The sequence below is a fragment of the Telmatherina bonti genome (assembly GCF_933228915.1).
Source record: "Telmatherina bonti genome assembly, chromosome: 9".
In the NCBI taxonomy this organism is placed as follows: Eukaryota; Metazoa; Chordata; class Actinopteri; order Atheriniformes; family Telmatherinidae; genus Telmatherina; species Telmatherina bonti.
In genome coordinates, this window is record NC_136627.1 from 19,292,307 (window position 1) to 19,311,789 (window position 19,483).

Below are 19,483 nucleotides of genomic sequence, written 5' to 3' on the forward strand. Positions count from 1 at the left end.
TTCAATGCTCACGTGGGCAATGACAGTGAGACCTGGAGGGGAGTGATTGGCAGGCATGGTCCCCCCCCTCTGAACCCAAATGGTGTTTTGTTATTGGACTTCTGTGCTCGTCATGGATTGTCCATAACGAACACCATGTTCCAACATAAGAGTGTCCATATGTACACCTGGCATCAGGATTCCCTGGGCCGCAGTTCGATGATCGATTTTGTAGTCGTATCGTCGGACCTGCGGCCACATGCCTTGGACACTCGGGTGAAGAGGGGGGCGGAGCTGTCAACTGATCACCACTTGGTGGTGAGTTGGCTCAGATGGTGGGGGAGGAAGCCGGTCAGATCTGGCAGGCCCAAACGTGTTGTGAGGGTCTGCTGGGAACGTCTGGTTGAGTCCCCTGTCAGAGTGAACTTCAACTCCCACCTTCAGCAGAGCTTCGAACATGTCCCGAGTGAGGCGGGGGACATTGAGTCCGAATGGGCTGTGTTCCGTGCCTCTATTGCTGAGGCGGCCAGCCGGAGCTGTGGCTGTAAGGTCGTTGGTGCCTGTCGTGGCGGTAATCCCAGGACTCGTTGGTGGACACCAGCAGTGAGGGATGCCGTCAAGCTGAAGAAGGAGTCCTATTGGGCCTTCTTGGCCTGTGGGACTCCGGAGGCAGCTGATGGGTACCGGCGGGCTAAGCGGCATGCGGCTTCGGCTGTTGCCGAGGCAAAAACTCGGGCATGGGAGGAGTTCGGCGAGGCCATGGAGAAAGACTTCCGGACGGCTTCGAGGAGATTCTGGTCCACCATCCGGCGGCTCAGGAGGGGGAAGCAGTGCTCCATCAATACTGTGTACAGTGGAGGTGGGGAGCTGCTGACCTCAACTCGGGATGTAGTGGGTCGGTGGAAGGAATACTTCGAAGACCTCCTCAATCCTACCAACTCGTCTTCCGATGAGGAAGCAGAGCTGGTGGACTCAGGGGTGGACTCACCTATCTCTGGGGCTGAAGTCGCTGAGGTGGTCAAAAAGCTCCTTGGTGGCAAGGTCCCGGGGGTGGATGAGATCCGCCCGGAGTTCCTTAAGGCTCTGGATGCTGTGGGGCTGTCCTAGGCTGACACGCCTCTGCAGCATTGCGTGGACATCGGGGGCAGTACCGCTTGATTGGCAGACTGGGGTGGTGGTCCCCCTTTTAAAGGAAGGGGACCGGAGAGTGTGTTCCAATTACAGGGGAATCACACTCCTCAGCCTCCCTGGGAAGGTCTATTCAGGGGTCCTGGAGAGGAGGGTCCGCCGGATAGTCGAATCCCGGATTGAGGAGGAGCAGTGTGGTTTTTGTCCTGGTCGCGGAACAGTGGACCAGCTCTATACCCTCTTTGTGGTCCTGGAGGGGGCATGGGAGTTTGCCCAACCAGTCTACATGTGCTTTGTGGACCTGGAGAAGGCATTCGACCGTGTCCCCCGGGGGTTCCTGTGGGTGGTACTCCGGGAGTATGGGGTACCGGACCCCATACTCCCGGAGCTGTGGGTCGTGACCGAAAGAACGAGATCTCGTATACAGGCGGCTGAAATGGGTTTCCTCCGCAGGGTGGCCGGGCTCACCCTTAGAGATAGGGTGAGGAGTTCGGTCATCCGGGAGGGGCTCAGAGTAGAGCCGCTGCTCCTCCGCATCGAGAAGAACCAGTTGAGGTGGCGCGGGCATCTGGTCAGGATGCCTCCTGGACGCCTCCCTGGTGAGGTGTTCCAGGCACGTCCCTCTGGGAGGAGACCCCGGGGAAGACCCAGGACACGCTGGAAGGATTATATCTCTCGGCTGGCCTGGGAACGCCTCGGGATCCCCCCTGCAGAGTTGGCAAATGTGGCTGGGGAGAGGGAAGTCTGGGCTTCCCTGCTTAGGCTGCTGCCCCCGCGACCCGACCCCGGATAAGCGGCAGAAGATGGATGGATGGATGGATGGAAAACTATTCATTTTTTTATTATGTGTGAAATATAGTAATACAGCAAATATAGTTTGCTTTTCAAAAGGACAATAAGTAACTGAAAGCTGTAGTTCAGTGAACTACATATTGAACTACAAAATTTAAATTTTAAATCATTCATTCTGCATTTAAAGGGAACTTTGTTGATGCTTTCAGTGTCCAATTAACTGTGTAGAAAGATGCTATAGTGTATAGGGCCATTCAGCTTGGCCCCATGAGGGCCACAGCCCTGCAGGTTTTCAACATATCCTTGCAACACCACCCCTGATTCAAATTAATGAGTCGCTGTGCAGAACTTCATTGGCTGTTTGATTCATTTAATTTGGACCAGGAGTGTTCAAGCAGGGCTGCATTGAAAACCTGGGCTGCGACCCTTGTGGGATTGAGTTGAAAAGCCCTGTTTTATATGAATAACCGCAGATAGTAAATGCCTCTGAAACGGGAGAAACAGAAGGAAAGGATAAAGACAATGTGAAAGGATGAAGGTGTTAGTGAGAGTGAGTGAAAGATACTCACTGGCTACGATTACATGATGTTTTTTCTTTCAGAACTAATATTGCTGAATTAAATAATTCAGAATTAACGTATTCTCCTACGAGTTTACATGAAAATAATAATTCAGAATGAAGGTTTACATGAAACACTTTCTCACTTAATTCCTTTTTAGAGCGTCGGGTTGGGAAGGGTTCTGATTGGACAGAGGGTGCACGTGACATATACTGGAAATAAATAAAGTTCGCTCCCTGCTTCTCATCTTTTCAGTTGTAACTTGTAAAAACGACATAATACTTTTCTTATAAATTTGAAGTACCAGCTCAACACAAGCATACTGCTTCACTTTTTGCAGCAACTGAGAAGGACAAGAAAGATAGACCACCGGACACAGGAGGCAAAACAACACGTGTCATTGGCATGCGCAGAACGACCGGAATTAACTTAGAGTGGAATAAAGGGTTACATGACAGAGGAATTAAATAGTTATTTAATTAGTTAATTAATAGTTAGAAATAACCAGCCATTTACATCGGAATTCAGTTTAATTCCTAATAGAAATTTGCAGTAGGAATTAAGTGTTTCCATGGTCATTTTTCATCAGTTTAAAGCGGAATTGACTTTTATTTGGAATTAAACAGGAATTAAAACTCCCATGTAAACGTTGCAGCTGATGGAGAGAAAAACCTTTGAAAAAAAGAAACCTAGTGCTGTGATGAGATGAGAGAGCGCTGATTAATGATCGATGTCATTGATTTTTAATTCTCTGCTTTCACTGCCTTTGTCATTAGTTTTTTCTCTCATTTTTTTCATTCCTAATTTTAATTTTGTTCTTACCTTGCTTTTCCATTCGTGGTGTCTCAAGGTCTGCACAGTGTTTTGCTTAATATGGACCAGAAGGAAATTCTCACATAAGATATATAAACTTTATTATTGATTACTTCAGAGGAGCTACTGGTATATCAATCAACAACAAAAACTCCAGAAGTTACAATTGGCAGCCGCAAAACTATTTCAAGCTCCATTGACTTTAGTTTTTTAATCAATAAGACTTATTTTATGGCTGCATGCACTTAAATCAAGATATGGTTGTAAACCAAGTGGGGCTATCAGTGGCTTACATGTTGCATCCAATGAAGATGTGTATGTATATATATATATCCCACCAATATTGTCATTTATGTATTTTATCTCTGTCTGAGTGAAACATTATCAACAAAACATTTACACAAGCTAGATGACCTTCTGCAACATGCTCATCTTCCCATCAGCTCTCAGATGTCTCCAACCATGCAAATATGATACCATTCACTTACAGACATTGGACTGCTATACCCATTTATTTGGATGGTTGCAGATAATAAATAGCACTGCTGCCATTGTGATTTACGACCACGGCTCAGAGACATTGGGTGACAACTACAATAAGTAAGAAGAGGAAAAAGGCAGAAAAACTGTCAGTAGCAAGCAGAAAAGGTGGTTTAGATGCACGCACACGCATACAAAGACAGTGGTTCTCCAATCAGACAGAGGCTGCAAGGATTGCTGTAGGAGAAATTGAGTTTTGGACTCTGGAGGCTTACAGAGAAAAAAGGAAAGGAGGAGAGACATACAAAGAGGGGGAAAAGAGAGAAATGAAGAAGATAGAAATAAAGAAACCAGAAAGAAACTAATTTTCAATACAAGAGTTAGGGATTATAGTGATGCTTGAGGCAAATTGGCAACAATTGTGAAAGAACAAGAGATTTGTCATTCAGTTCCCTTTATTCCCGACACACACACACACACACACACACACACACACACACACACACACACACACACACACACACACACACACACACACACACACACACACACACACACACAATCACTTTGCCATCTGTTACTTCTGGAGGACCAGGAAACCAAAGTGTACCCCAAAAATTGCAAGCTATACTAATATCTCTCTGTGCTTTTTTTTGGTGTGAATTACGAGTTAGTTATATTTGTCTTACTAGTGTCTGACAGGGCACGGCTGCTGAGCTGCAGCTGAAATACTCACTTTGACCTAGATCAGCTCAGCAGCTGGCTGCCAGCAGTGTCTGCATAGTAGTCATGCCCATTTCTCAGTGCTATGATGAATTTTGGACATTGCCCATAATGATGTAAGAGTTCCCTCCCACATGTCCTCTGACTCTGTTTCTGCTTTTTCACAGTCTTTCTGACTGATTTGCTATTTCTGGTTTTCTTTCTCTTGTTTTCTCTCCCTTGTCTTTCAAATTTAACATCTATTTGTTTGTCCTTGCAAAGAAACTGGAGCTCCCAATGTGTACATGTCTCCTACAATGTGTACATGCCAATGAGATGCTAAAAGCGTTTGTGTTTGTGTGTGCAGATCTTACTGAGGGTTTATTTGCTACGATGACAACTTGTATTGTTACCCTCATACTTCACCTGACAATCAAAATTTAACACACTTGTAATAATAATTTCCAACTTTATGACAAAACCATTAAAGTAACGTGCAAAGGATTTGCTTGTCATTGCATCGCAACACATTGGCACCTTTATTCTAGGGCATCCATGTTAACCAGCAGTTGTCAATTTAATTGGAAAAGTTTTATAAAGACCCATAGCGGCCTGATTTTGACTTTATTATTCTTAAATTCAAGTAAAAACTGTTGTTGCAGAGATGATTTTTTAAAAAAAATATTTGTCATTGTTTGCTTGCATTGATCATTAGATTGAACAGATACTGATGTTTTGAAGAAACTGAAAGTTAGTAAAGAAAGTGAGTAAAGAAAAAAGGTGCTATTTTAATGCATGCAGGAAAAAGTAGCTGGATTACGTGCAGCAGACCTAAAACCATCTCACCTGTCCTCCAACAAGCCACAGTAATGGAATTCAGTATCACTGCAAGTGGAGTGACTGAACAAGCCAGATAAAGGAAGCTAAAGTGAGATTTTAATCTAGACTAGCTTGAATCTGAAGGTGAACCTACTGCAGACTTGTTCTGGGTTCAGTGGGAAAGCAGACCACATGTTTACAGTTACAAGCGCAAACATACAGGAAGGAAATGTAAAAATACAAAAAAATACAAAGTGTAAAACACAGCACAATTCTAAAAACAAAGATCAAATGAATGAAAAGAAGCAGAAAGAAGAAAGCTGTTTTCTTTCCATCTCACAAAAATGATAATTAACCAAACATTTTGAAATTTACCAGGACTGGGTAACGTTACACTGATCTACAGTAGATGATTTACTTCTATATTTACATCAACACAGAGCAAAACAAATAAACCTCTTTCATTATATTTACTGCAACGCTTTGGTTCTGAACCAGTTTCTTAAATAAAAGTTCTTCAAGCATTCTTTCTTGTTTGCAGGATTATACAATACCAAACCATGTCAGTGTAGAAATGTTCTGTCTGCAATCAGTTGTCCACTGGCTGCAAACAAAAGAGACATAAAGCAATACATAACTGAAATCTGACTCTTTTCATGCAGTACTGATTACTTGAAGTACAACTTATTTATTCTAGTCTAACTTTGTTCCAAAAGCATCATATATACATATTATACATACAGTAGTTGGTTTTATTTAATTTAGATTCAGATAGTATTGGCATTATAGCCTACTTAACAAGTCTGTCTTATATGTATAATGTTGCCTCTCTACCTGCTCTCTCTTATTACAGTAGAAAAGCCATCTCAGTTTATATTTGGCAACATGGGAAATGACCAACAGTATCCATAAAGTTATAATGAATGACTGTGTCTTTCCATATGGCTCATGTCTGTTTTTCAAATAAGTATGGGCAGAGTAAATAGCAGTGTCTGGTCTGACCAGATTGCTGCTCTACATATTCAGAGGAAACATGACAAAAATGCTTTTAGCAATAAAGAGGGAGTAGGTTTTTTCTTTTTCCTTTTTTTACCCTCAAAGATAAATCAAATGTATCTATTTAGGTGTTTAACATAACATTTAACAACAGTCTATGTTGTGTACATTAGCTAATCCAGTCCTCTTGCCTTTTCATGTGTTTTTCTGCAGCGATGGATGGGCAGACAGGTATGATGTGACAGACGGCTATGTTAAAGAAGCGGCCGGGGGTATTACCATCAAGCTCCAGTCAGCTGATGTGAAATGGTTTGATGATTACTACCTGAAACTCAGACCTGAAAACAACCACAGGAACCCTTGGTTTCCGGAGTTCTGGCAACATCGTTTTCATTGTCGGCTGAAAGGTCACCCGCAGGAGAGCAACAAGTACAACCACACTTGTAGCAGTGAGTGCAAGCACAAATAACAATATTTTAGAGTTAAACAGTTATTTTAACTTTATTAGTCAAGGTTATTGCTGTTGTTAATCTAGTCTGAGAGTTATTAGGATATAAAGCCTGAAACTTGGAGCTCTACTGTTCTGTACTGGGAAACATAAAAGGTGAAAGAGAGTAATTGCTTTGGGCCAGTGTAGAAGACCACGGTACCAGTCTGCATTTTTATTGACTGGTTTTTATAATGACCACTATTAATGCAAATATTTTACAAACAGACAGGCTGAACACACACCCACACACCTACAAACAGACCATATGGATGCACACAGCTTTCTGGTGTATCTGGAGAGGGCATCCTTTTTTTTTTTTTTGTTCATCGCATTCAATCCTGTCTCCTTCTCTCAATTCATTCTTGCCATTCAAAGTCAAAACAGTATTTGAGTGCAGCATCAAAGAGAGTCGTGTCTCATGTATTCTAATGAAATGAGACATGAAATACAAATGAACATGACATGGAGAAAAATAAAAGAAATGAGATGTGGAGGTGGGAAGGAACTGATGAGGAAGAGGAAAGAAAGTGGTCTTTGATGTTAGGGAGAACGAAGAACTTTTTGTTGTTTTTTTTGTTATTTCCTTTCGTTCTTTGTAAATTGAGTTTCTCTGATTTTTTTACCAACCGTTTTCATTCCATCCCTATTCATCGAACCAATTCTCATCCCTCATATGCAGAACGGGAGTCCCTTCGGAAGCAGTATGCACAGGACACCAAGATGGGCTTTGTCATAAATGCCATCTATTCCATGGCATATGGTCTGCATAACATGCAACGGGCACTCTGCCCAGGTTATCAGGTAGGTCCAACATAAATGGAGGGGTTAACCACAATGTAATGGAGAGATAAACAAGAATGATGAAGGGATTAAAAGTGGGAAAAATGTGCACATGCAGTCATCCTGTATGGATGCAGATGAAAACATGCTCATTAAGCTGGTACTGTTATTCTGTAGTTGCTCATAAAGTCTAACAGAGGGGGTTTAGGCCAACTCCATTTGTACTTACAAATAGCAAACCTATTTAGTGGAATCTGAGCAACATTCCTGAGAGACAACAATGTCATTGGTTAAAGCAGACATGCACTTACAGTCCAGTTTTGCTCTCTGTCTCTGTTGTCTCAAAAGCGTTGTCAGTGTTTCATCAACCCACTGATACCCACCCACTGTTCTGGGCTTAACAGAAGACACTGATGCACTAGTCTTGGCCTAAGCTGGCTTTCTGATAAGGGCTTTGAGTGTTGCTGACATGTAGCAGTAATCTTTGTTTCTATGTGGTGCATTTTTAAAAATTCATCCTATAATACTGTACATGTGTCTGAGCTCCAAAAGTCTTTAGATCAATAAAAAGGTCGTATAGTTTTGCTTAATCTTTGCTTCCATAAATTATAATAGATTTTAAATTTGAGTGTAATAAGAGAACCTGGAAGATATGTAACTATGAACAGGTAATAAATATGTTCGAACAAAAAAACTGGAAACTTACAAACAATTTTAGATATTAATGTATGGCCACGAGATGTTATATTACATTACTAACATGCGGGAAAAGATAATTAAAGCTTGTCGCATAATTTGTTTGCCAGAGAAGGGGGGGGGGGGGGGGGGGGGTCTGTCCTTTATGGGGTTTATTATGTCATTTATTGGGGAACGACATAATAAACTTGGGGCAATGTATCATTTAACGGCATATTTATGATAAATACCTCCACTAAGGAGGGTTTTACTGGCGTTTATCTGTTTGTTTTTTGTGTTCAAAATAATTCAAAAAGTTTTGAAAGGATTTTCATGGAATTTTTAGGAGTTCTTGGAAATGTGAAAAGAAGCACCAGTTTAATTTTGGTGGTGATCCGGATCGCCGTTTGGATCCAGGAATTTTTTAAAGGATTCTTCAACATGGCAGCCTTTTGCGGAGGTTTACTTATTTCGAGTGCTTTTCTAGTTTATTATTGAATCTAATTCTACTTTAACGTTGACATAAATTGTTGTATTGAAACTTAGCTTACTGTGGTTGCATAACTGAATATGGTGAATGTGGTGGCCCATCTAATAAAGTCACTACACTCTCAAAAATAGAGGTACAAGATAAGGACATTTCTGTACCTATAGGTACATTTTAAAGAAATGTTCTCTCAAAAGTACAATACTGGTCTTTAAGAGACCAGAAGCACACCTTCAGAGTATGAAAAAGGGTTCAAAGTGACAAAGTACAAATTTGTACCATTTTGACCATAAGGGTACCTGCAGCATTGAAAAATGTAATGTTAATGGCTGTAATGTTACAAACTAGAGCAGAGTTGAGTGATGACAGTAGTACTACTAAACAGTCATTTACTACACCAGACAATGAAGGTCAGATGCTGCAAACTAAGTGTATGGCTGGTCAGTATTTTGAGTTTATGAAGATTATTTCTAGATTAAAGATAAGATAATATTGCTACGTGGAATGGACCAGGCCTGATGCTGTGGAAAACATAAAAAACACTACTTGATAAGGTGAGGTTGAACTTGATAAGGTACAAAAATAGACCAGAACTGAAGGGTACAGATTTGTCTCTCAAAAGAGTACACCCCCAACGACAAGCATTTGTACCTTTTTAGGTACAAGCTGGTACCTCTATTTTTGAGTGTGTAGGTTCACTATTTAACAGCAGCTCCACATTTTTTTCTTCAACAGTATACAAAAAGACTGCCTACATCATAGCAGGCCCAGAGGGACATAGATCCTTCTCAGAAACTCAAAACATTACACATAGAGATGGTCCGTTTCAATATTATCCCACATCATCTGTGATTTATCACAACGGATTCATTGCACATCTCAACATGATATTATAATAGGTGACTTTAAGTAGCCCAAGAGACACTCAAGTCAATGCTAAGAGCACACAATTTAAAAAGAAAACAGTATGCAAACACTGGGAAAGTTGTTGATGCATTAGTAACACATGGTCGCTTCTCATTTATATCTATCCCATTTGTTCGTAACCTAATATCATCTTGTAGCCACACTTTAGCAACATGTGGCCAGTTAATTTCTTTTTCTAGAAATGTCACCAGACAAACTAAAAAGTTACAGGAAGTGTATCCAAACTTTTGACTAGTGTTGTAGGTGTACATTATTAATTTCAGTCATTATCAAAAGTGCATGCTGCATTTATTAGACATTGATTTATTAGTTTTAACCTTTTGGGGAAGACCTTCCCCATAATTCTTGTGTCTTGAAATGGATATTGTAATATATCGGAAGCAGGACTTTAGGTCTGACTAAACTTAATGAGATGTCTATAAAAATGCCACAGTAATTTGCTTAAATTAATAGATCATGGGATTAAAAAAACAATAAATCATTTAATGCATTATTAACTTTTCTTGAAACATTGTGGGTTGGTGATTTTTTAGTCAAAGTTTAGGTGGTTAATGGTTCCTGATGCAAAGTACAGTGAGTAAGTTTTGAGTATGATTGAATAAATTAAGGTAAAAACTGAATTAAAAATTGTTTTATCATTTATAGATGGTTTCAGTCTGTTGTGTGAATGATAACTTCCTCATCAAAGAACATTTAGATGAAACAATGTTTCGTATCGAGTTTTTCATGCTGCTTTTTTTTTTTTTTTTTTTTTTAGAATAACATGAATGTTCATGTATTTTCAGGGTCTTTGTGATGCCATGCGACCTATAGATGGTGCTACACTGTTGGACTTCCTGATGAAAACCAACTTCACAGGTGTTTCAGGGGAGGGAATCTTATTTGATGAAAACGGAGACTCACCTGGCAGGTAGTCATTGTTACTGGGCAGAGATGTCTTACGGTTTGGTCATTTTGCAGATGTACTGCGATGTATTAAGTGTCAATATTTGCTGCATATACGTCTTTTTTAAACAGGTATGAAATAATGAACTTTAAAAAGATGGGAAAGGACTACTACGACTACATTAATGTTGGTAGCTGGGATAACAGTGGACTGAAGATGGACGATGATGAAATCTGGTCCAGTAAGGATGCCATCATCAAATCTGTCTGCAGTGAACCCTGTGACAAAGGACAGATTAAGGTAAGCTGACATTAATAATTAGCATTACACTTTTATCCTCCAACGGCCTGATCCTGTCATCCCCGTTTCCTAGTCAAAATTCAAAGGGATCAGATTCTGTATGCTTGACTTGACTAAAGGTGAAGCATTGCATATATATCTTTGCTAGTGCATATGAGCTGGCATGTAGACAAACAACCTTGATGTAAAGTCAGTGCAAGCAAATAAACAAAGACACGCGTATAAAAGGAGCTTACACTGTCTCTTTCAGGTGATTCGTAAAGGTGAGGTGAGCTGCTGCTGGACATGTACTCCCTGTAAAGAAAATGAATATGTGTTTGATGAATACACCTGCAGAGCCTGTGAGCTGGGCTCCTGGCCTAATCATGAACTGACAGGTCAGTATATGTTTGTATGTCTCTATGTTTGCATGCATGTTTATTTATAACCTGAAGCTCAAAGACCTTCAATAGTCCCAGTCGAGTGCATGAGACGTATGTATGAGTACTCTTGCCCTTTAAATGTGTACTATCACAACATTGCAGCAAGTCCTGCAGCTATTACAATAAAAAGAAAAATGGAGATGAACCTTCCATTATACTGGCCGCACCTCTTTCCCTCGTCTCCCCCTTTCCTCCCACCTGCTCCTGCGCTCTCATCTACTATCTGTAACATGGTCATGGATGTTTGCATTATTCTGCATCAAGGGAAGCTTTGAAATTTTCAATTCAAAATCCTGACTGTTGCAAAGCATCGCTGCATTGGAAGAGCATGTTGCTTGTTGTACTCTCAGCTGCTCATTATACTGCTTGCTAGCTCCTCGCCAAGCTCAATGATTAAAACATGAATCAAAGCCCTGCTGAAAATTCAGATGAAGGCTCACTAGCATAGACAAAACCATCCTCAAAGTAAAGCAGGCTAGAAACTAGAGTGAAAACTACAGACAGAAAGCAGAGGGAAAAAGAGGAGGAATCATAGGCATGATTCCAGTTGTTTGTGTATTAGTTTGTGGGTGCAAGTTCATGTGGAAGACGCGCTCACGTGTGTCCTTTCATCAACAACTACTCCGAGTCTCCCTGCGGTGTGATACGAAACGGCAATAATCAAACGGTCCTGCCCTGTTCCGCCAGTAGACATTTTAAGCTTACTCCCTCAGCCCAAAAGACAGGAGACTAAAAGACTGAGAGATGAAGAGAAGAAATGATAGGCCAATGATCAACTGACAGGTTAGAGAGGTGAAGGACCTGTGAAACCACAGAAAGCTGCAGGACAGGTTTTCTGACAGCAGTAAAGCAAAAGCAAGAAAAAGACAAGGACAGAAAAAGTGATGTAGAACCATGAAATTGTGATAAAAGTAGAAGTGTGATAGAGAAAACCCAGCAGGAGATAGAGATGAATAGAGGCTATGACATACGCAGCAGCCAAGGGACTGGAAAAGGATCAGAGTAAGGAAGGATTAGCCCTGGGATTTGAGCCTCTCCACTGGTCGTAAAAGTTCGAGTCTCACAATATTTGACGCAGTTTGCCTCAAAACTTTATATTGATTAAACTCTTCTAATGGCCCCTCTTTCCTTAATGCACCAAGATGACTTAAAAGCAATTTCTTGCAAGCTCTGTGAACTAATTGAGAAATAAAATACTGATGTAGTCTGTAGTTTTTGATGGCTCTAAGAAAGCTCACAAGGAAAAACACACTGATCTAGGATTTGCTGCCTTGCATCAACACTTATGTAGGCAGAATTAACTGGAGCTAAACCTTAGATGGACCTTGCATTTTCATGTGTGGGTGGTGTTTAGCCCTAATGACTTGGTAAGATAGGTCCTACAATCCATATTATTGGTAAACTGCATTTATTTATGATATATATTTTCATATAGCTTTTGAATGAAATCTAATGTACAACTGCACTACTTTTGTAACAGGCTGTACTGATTTATAAAGATTATATGTGAGCTTATCAGCAATAAGTCTACTGAATGCTGCTGCCTGAACTTTACTCTGTTTCTTTGTTACTGCCCTCTTGGCTCCTGTCAGTGAAAAATCTATTGTTTATGCCAAATCACATAAGCAATTTAATAAACATTAAAGGCTGAGTTAAAGTCAATGTTGCAAAAATTACAGTAGTGAAATCTTTTTAATGACCGATCTGTGTGTTCCGTCTCTTTGTGGTTTGTTTTGCTGTCCAAGCACGTGCTTGTCTGGAGACAGATAAAAAGAAGATAAGTCAGGAAAATGAAAATGTTCAGGCCCAGAAAGTTAGAAACAGACTCTTGGTGCATCCTTGCTTCTACGGCATCACTAGACCAACCAGCTGGATGATTTCTGCCAGCGTTAAGATGGAACATAATTAGAACGCTCCCTTTAATTAAGAACACTTTATCTCCTTGCCGGTGGAGAAGACAGAAATAGAGGAAGAGAATTAAAGGACAAGGTTGGACAGAAGAGGATGTGGAGAGATAAGGGAGATATAAGGGGATACAGAAAAGGCGGAATGATTCACGGTGTATCACAGGAGGAAGAGAGACACGAGTGGGGGAAGTGGAATGAATCCAGGGATGGCAAACCTTGGAAAATATTATTAGGCTACTATTGTCAGAAGCGACCATGCAAAAGCAAGTTGCAACACATTCCGAGACACATGTGACAGAAAAAGTCAAATCCCAAGTAGATAATGATAAAACTTTACTGAGAAATTTGTGTCACATTGGTTCTAGATGGTATTGGGTAAAGATGGAATACACTGTAAGCAAGTCAAATTAATTACTTTTTTGCTACATTTTCACAAAAGGACCTCAGTAATAAAAACCTCTGTTCAATCCAGTCGTATATCATATGATTTATACTAACCCGGACCCCTGTGCAAGCTGTGAGCATGCAGGGACTGTGACTGCAGAAAAAACAGCACATTCTGAGTTGGTGTCAATTAGTTTTGTGCAACGTTGACACATTTTGCTGGACATGAGGACTGGCTTGCTCAAGTTCAACCAGACTGAATCAAAAGAGGATATTACAGAGTATAAGGGGAAAAGAGAAGTGAGGTAAAAAAAAACAAAACAAGGGGAAAAAATCTGTAGTTAAATGTCAAAAGTGTGGTAGCATTATCACAAGTCAATAATACACTATCCAATTGCTGGACTGATTTAATTTTGGCTCAGCAAATCCGTCATATTTGCATCCTCCATCTCCAGGCTGCAACCAAATACCAGTGGAGTATCTGCGTTGGGGTGACCCTGAACCCATCGCAGCGGTCGTCTTTGCCTGCCTCGGTCTGATGGCCACCTTTTTTGTCACCGCAGTCTTCATCAGGTAACAAATCTAACTGGGAAGACATAAAATGCTGCATGTAGAGAAAACTACATATGCATTACAGAACTAATCTTTTCATCTGAGTGCAGTCATGTCTACCCTTCATTTACAGATATGTTTTGTTTAAATGTGTGTGTCTAGGTTCCGGGACACCCCAGTTGTGAAATCCTCGAGTAGAGAACTGTGTTACATTATACTGGCCGGTATCTGCCTGGGTTACCTGTGCACTTTCAGTCTCATAGCAAAACCCCATGTCATCCATTGCTACCTCCAACGACTGGGAATAGGTCTGTCACCTGCCATGAGCTACTCTGCGCTGGTCACAAAGGTAAGTAAGCAAAGATGACAGTGAACTCTCCATTAGAAATGAAGTAAGAGTTGTCAGGAATATGTCTGTATATTTTCAGACAAATAAAGACAAATTTGGAAAATAGACACAGTATACTGAGTGAATTCTGTATGTCTTAATGATGTTTGATATCTGACCACAGACAAACCGCATTGCTCGGATCCTGGCAGGAAGCAAGAAGAAGATTTGTACAAAGAAACCTCGCTTCATGTCTGCCTGTGCTCAGCTTATCATTGCCTTCCTGCTCATATTGCTACAGCTGGGTATCATTGTGGCTCTTTTCCTCATGGAACCACCTGAGGTGAGCTGTGTTTGACTTGGAGCAGGTGGCATGATTTAAAGTATTAGGATTTAAACAAATAAATCAGCTTCTTGTCTCTATATCCAAAACTCTAACCATACACCAGAGCCTTTAGTTCACTTTGCACCACTAGTAAGCAAGCTTTGCTAGTAGATTTAATGCAGAGCATCTGAAGTTAGCAACATAATGGATGCAGTGTCAGTTAATTTGCATTCATTTCCCAAACTTTTCTGTTGTTGGATCATTGTTGTTGCTTTGTCAAGCTTTAAACTGCTGGTTTGTCATTTCTACTTCTCCGTACACAGGTGATCCATGACTACCCCAGCATCCGCCAGGTCAATCTCATCTGCAACACCACCAACCTTGGTGTGGTTGCCCCCCTGGGATACAACGGCCTGCTCATCCTAAGTTGCACTTTTTATGCCTTTAAGGTATTACCTTTTTTTCCCTTCAGTTACTACAGTCATGTCCATTATCAAGTACATATTAAAAAATTAGTTGTAAAATTATGTTTTTAATTAAATCCATCTTCTGACATGATAAAAATATATGTCAGAGGTCCATAACCATTTAAACCTTCAAAATGTAGAATATCTAAACAATAATATGAAAATGAATCCTGCATCGCCACATAAGTCTAGTAGCCACTAGCAGGTGACTCCTGCAAGCTTTTACAGAGATCTGGGAGAAAATGACCAGTTCCTTCACTTGACTTGTTAACCAGTTAATGGTTACAATAACCTATCTTGTGTTTTTTGTTTTTTTTTACAGAAACCTAATGTAGACTTATTACAGTTGTTACAACTGAAAGGATAGAACGGCAATTTAGGCTTTCAAAACAGTGCAATACAAACCAGATGATGATATTTTATTATGTTCATCCATCTTTTTTTGTCAGTCTGTAGAAGAAATATTACAGTCATACAGCTACTGTGCATGAAATTCTGTTGCACCATCCACATTATAAAGCCAGTGTTTGATTACCACCATCCTATAGCCTTTGATTTTCTACTGAACGTGAGAGCTGTAGCCTAAAATGAAAATCGGAAATACAGTGCATTATTGGCAACCTGTTTCTGAATAAAGCAGCAAACCAAACCAATGAACAAACCAATGGAGGGGTAGTTCAGACAACGTTTTAGCTGTCAAACCTTTACACACAACTACAGTCGGCAATGAAATGATAAGATTGATGTCAAATCAGTGGGTTCATTTTTTGTATTTGTGTATTTTCTCACACAGTTAGTATCAGTTGCTAACTGCTCTAGCGTCACTCTGTTTTTACCAATTAAAGCAGGTGATGTGGAGGATCAATTAAAAAAAAAAAGAAGAAATGCATCATTATTTACCAGTGCTTTTCTTTCTTTTTCTTTGTGTCTCCTCCTTTCTTTAAGACCCGCAATGTCCCAGCCAATTTCAATGAGGCGAAATACATTGCTTTTACAATGTACACCACCTGTATCATCTGGCTGGCATTTGTACCCATCTACTTTGGCTCCAACTACAAAATTATCACCATGTGCTTCAGTGTCAGCCTCAGTGCCACCGTGGCTCTATGCTGCATGTTTGTACCCAAGGTAAGGTTGCGACTAAATTTGATATATTATGATTAATGATTACCCACAACCTTATGATTAATAAACCTTTAGCATAATTCATAATCTAGACATTATGTTTTTGATCATGTTTTACAATAAACTGAACCCAATTTGCACCTTGTCAATTGTTAGTGAAATAACAGAAGAATCTTTTTTTTTGTACGTGCTGGGTCTTATTTAAAAAGCATTCATCATGTTTTATGTCATATCAGGTGTACATCATTTTGGCCAAACCAGAGCGTAATGTGCGCAGTGCCTTTACCACTAGCACAGTGGTGCGCATGCATGTGGGCGATGGAAAATCATCCTCTGCTGCCAGCCGTTCTTCTAGTCTGGTTAACCTGTGGAAACGAAGAGGCTCTACTGGAGAGACACTCAGGTAAATTTGTGTGTATATGTGTATGTGCCAATTGTGCGCTCCGCTGAGGACTGCTGATCAGGTTAATGCAAAGTTACAGTTGGAGGCTCCATTTTTATAATGGCCTCACTTAGAGAGTATTTATGGGTTGTGTGTTTCAACTTTGAGAGATTGATTTTCCATATTCCCCTGAGTCTACTTGACTGTTCTTCTGACCCCAACATGAACCTCTGAAAATTGCCTAATGGAGACATAGCAAAAAAATAAAAGAGACAGGAGTATAAAGAAGAGTAAAGGAGTGGAAATGAGAATATATGAAGTGAGAAAGGTAGATGGGGAAAGAATTAAAGAGCAGATGTGATGGGGAAAAAAAGACATAGGTCTTTCCTCACACTGGTCATCCACAGTGATCTACATGTATGATAATAATAAACTGATTAAAAAACTTAAAAGAGGTGTTGTATGCAACAACTCTTGCCACTTGACGAGAGATTTCAATCACATTCTCATAAGGAGTGTTTCCATCTTTGTTCCTCTCATTTCTGTCTCCTCTTCCATGTTTCTTTTGGTCCTGTCGACCTCTGTGGGTGGTGGTAATTGGCAGGGCTGTCAGTCTCTTTAGTGCCCAGCTCGAAGCTGTTGTGTTTGAAATGCTGTCATAGTGTGGACTGAACGGACACAGACAGACATGAATCAAGCGGACCAGAGGGAAAAGACAGTTTTCAAACTGAATGAAATGTTTTATGTCTGAGCCAAATGTTTGAACTCCTGAAGAGAGGTTAGTTCACTTTCTCCAAACATTAAAATCAGCCTCTGAGGTGAATACAGTAAAAGTAAGCAAAGTTCAGACACTAATTTAGTATGTAAAAAATACCAATCACATCACCATGTATTTGTAGATATAAAACAAGAAAGATGCAGACTTGTGTGTGTACATTTGTCGTTAGTATCACTCAGTGTGTGCGTGTGAGAGAGAGTGTGCGTGTCTCCAGGGTGATTTAAGTTTATCTCAGTCATGGCGGAGTGAGGTTTAATCAGGAGTCCCACTATAGATTAATCACACTAATTAACCTGACAAAGGGATGGAGGTGCAGCAGAGGACGGATCTCTGTGACTAATGTGAAGCAGAGAAAAGTGGAGAAAACCTGTACAATGGAAGGTGACTTGGCGCAAAGCTAAAAATTTGAAACACAAATTAAGAGGAGACTAGACATAAGACTGGGAATTAACCCTGATGAAATGACTCGCCGTGTAGCCTCAAACCGATTTAATGTTTTTATTTATTAATTGATTTTACTGAGCAACATAAAATAAACAGAACATTGAATTTGTTCATTTACCTCCAAGCTCTTAACACCTCCTATTTTTCCTTCTTTCAGCTCCAATGGTAAATCAGTCTCATGGGCACAGACGGAGCGTAGCAGTTCACGTGGCAACCACTTATGGCAGCGCCTGTCCTTCCACATCAAGAAGAAGGAGAACAATCAAACTGCAGTTATTAAACCATTCTCTAAAACCGCTGAAGAACGCTTCTGCGGTGGGGCTGACCTGCCGCCACATGTACCTCTGCCATCCCTCCCCTCCATGTCCTCTTTGCCAACACATCCAGATAGCGGCGCCGACAAAACCCTGTATGAGCTCTCGGAAGCGGAGGAGCACTACGCTGTTACATACCGGCCGCAGACGCCTTCGCCAATCAGCACTGTCAGCCAGCGAATAGGAGCGAGTTTAACGGAGGAGTCTCAGATCGCTTATATTCCAAAGTACTCCAGCAGCGTGTGCAGCGGTGGCAGCGGCAGCAGTTGTGGACCTCCGAGCAGTGGCTCCATTGCAGCGGGGAGCGACGGCCGTTTGGTTCATGTGAATGACCTTCCCCAAGAGGCTCCGAGTTCCCTGATGGATCAGATCAGTTGCGTGGTAAACCGCTTCACTGCCAACATCTCTGAGCTCAACAGTATGATGCTCTCTTCCTCTCCAACGCACTCACATACGCAAAAACACACACCTCCCTCTCCTCATCCCACTGACCCCTATTTGCTACCCCGTGAGATCCAGATGCCTCCAACCCTCACCACCTATGCTGACGTTCAGCCACTACCCCCTGTTGAGTCCAGCTTGGTCAACCGGGGTGGCTGTCCGGTTCACCCTGTCCCTCGTTCACCTTACCCCCTGCCTCCTCCTCACCCCCACACCTCCCCTTCTCTCTCGCCCTTGAGAGGCGGTCTGGTTGCCTGCCTCCCCGACTCCCCTCTGAGAAGGGTGGAGCTGGAAGATGAACTAATCGCTTTGACTCCTCCATCACCCTTCCGTGACTCTCTGGCATCCAGCAGTGGCTCCCAGATCTCAGAGATGGGTCTGTGTGTCCCTCCTGTCCCTTCTCATCCTCCCCCGTCTCCCCCTTCCCCAAGATACACTAGACTGACACTCAGAAACTACAGTCAGAGTTCATCCTCACTGTGAGGTAAAGCTTATGAGGAAACTGGAGTGTGAAGAGGGAGGAAACACAGATCTATTCATCCCTGCTTGGAAAAAAAAAACCTGAGGAAAAGTAGATTTAGAGCGGTGGTTGGTGAAGACACCAAACTCTGTCTGTGTTTACGTGTTTGCAGTGAGATGCAAGTATAAACAGCTTGCCGGTGTTGTACTTCCTTGCTGTCTCTCACAAGTGAGGATTGAAAATATCCACTGTAACTGAGGCGTTTCGGCATCAGTACTGGCAGAAATCATTCCTAATGGTTAAAGTCGATATGGTATCATTTAGATTGGGGTAGTGGCCT

At 41.3% G+C, this 19,483-nt stretch overlaps 1 protein-coding gene across 1 annotated transcript in view; it reads left to right on the forward strand.

Moving 5' to 3' along the window:
* Positions 1-19,166, forward strand: part of grm5b (glutamate receptor, metabotropic 5b) — a gene marked incomplete at its 3' end in the record, with an annotated part of 54,997 nt that extends 35,831 nt beyond the window's left edge. The window contains exons 6-17 of the mRNA XM_079246839.1: positions 6,483-6,718; positions 7,439-7,560; positions 10,414-10,538; positions 10,646-10,814; positions 11,065-11,191; positions 13,983-14,100; positions 14,242-14,428; positions 14,592-14,750; positions 15,056-15,181; positions 16,145-16,327; positions 16,561-16,727; positions 18,086-19,166. Coding sequence (XP_079102965.1) covers positions 6,483-6,718; positions 7,439-7,560; positions 10,414-10,538; positions 10,646-10,814; positions 11,065-11,191; positions 13,983-14,100; positions 14,242-14,428; positions 14,592-14,750; positions 15,056-15,181; positions 16,145-16,327; positions 16,561-16,727; positions 18,086-19,166 — 2,800 coding nt within the window. The remainder of the gene's footprint in view (positions 1-6,482; positions 6,719-7,438; positions 7,561-10,413; positions 10,539-10,645; positions 10,815-11,064; positions 11,192-13,982; positions 14,101-14,241; positions 14,429-14,591; positions 14,751-15,055; positions 15,182-16,144; positions 16,328-16,560; positions 16,728-18,085) is intronic.
* Between the last annotated feature and the right edge of the window lie 317 nt (positions 19,167-19,483).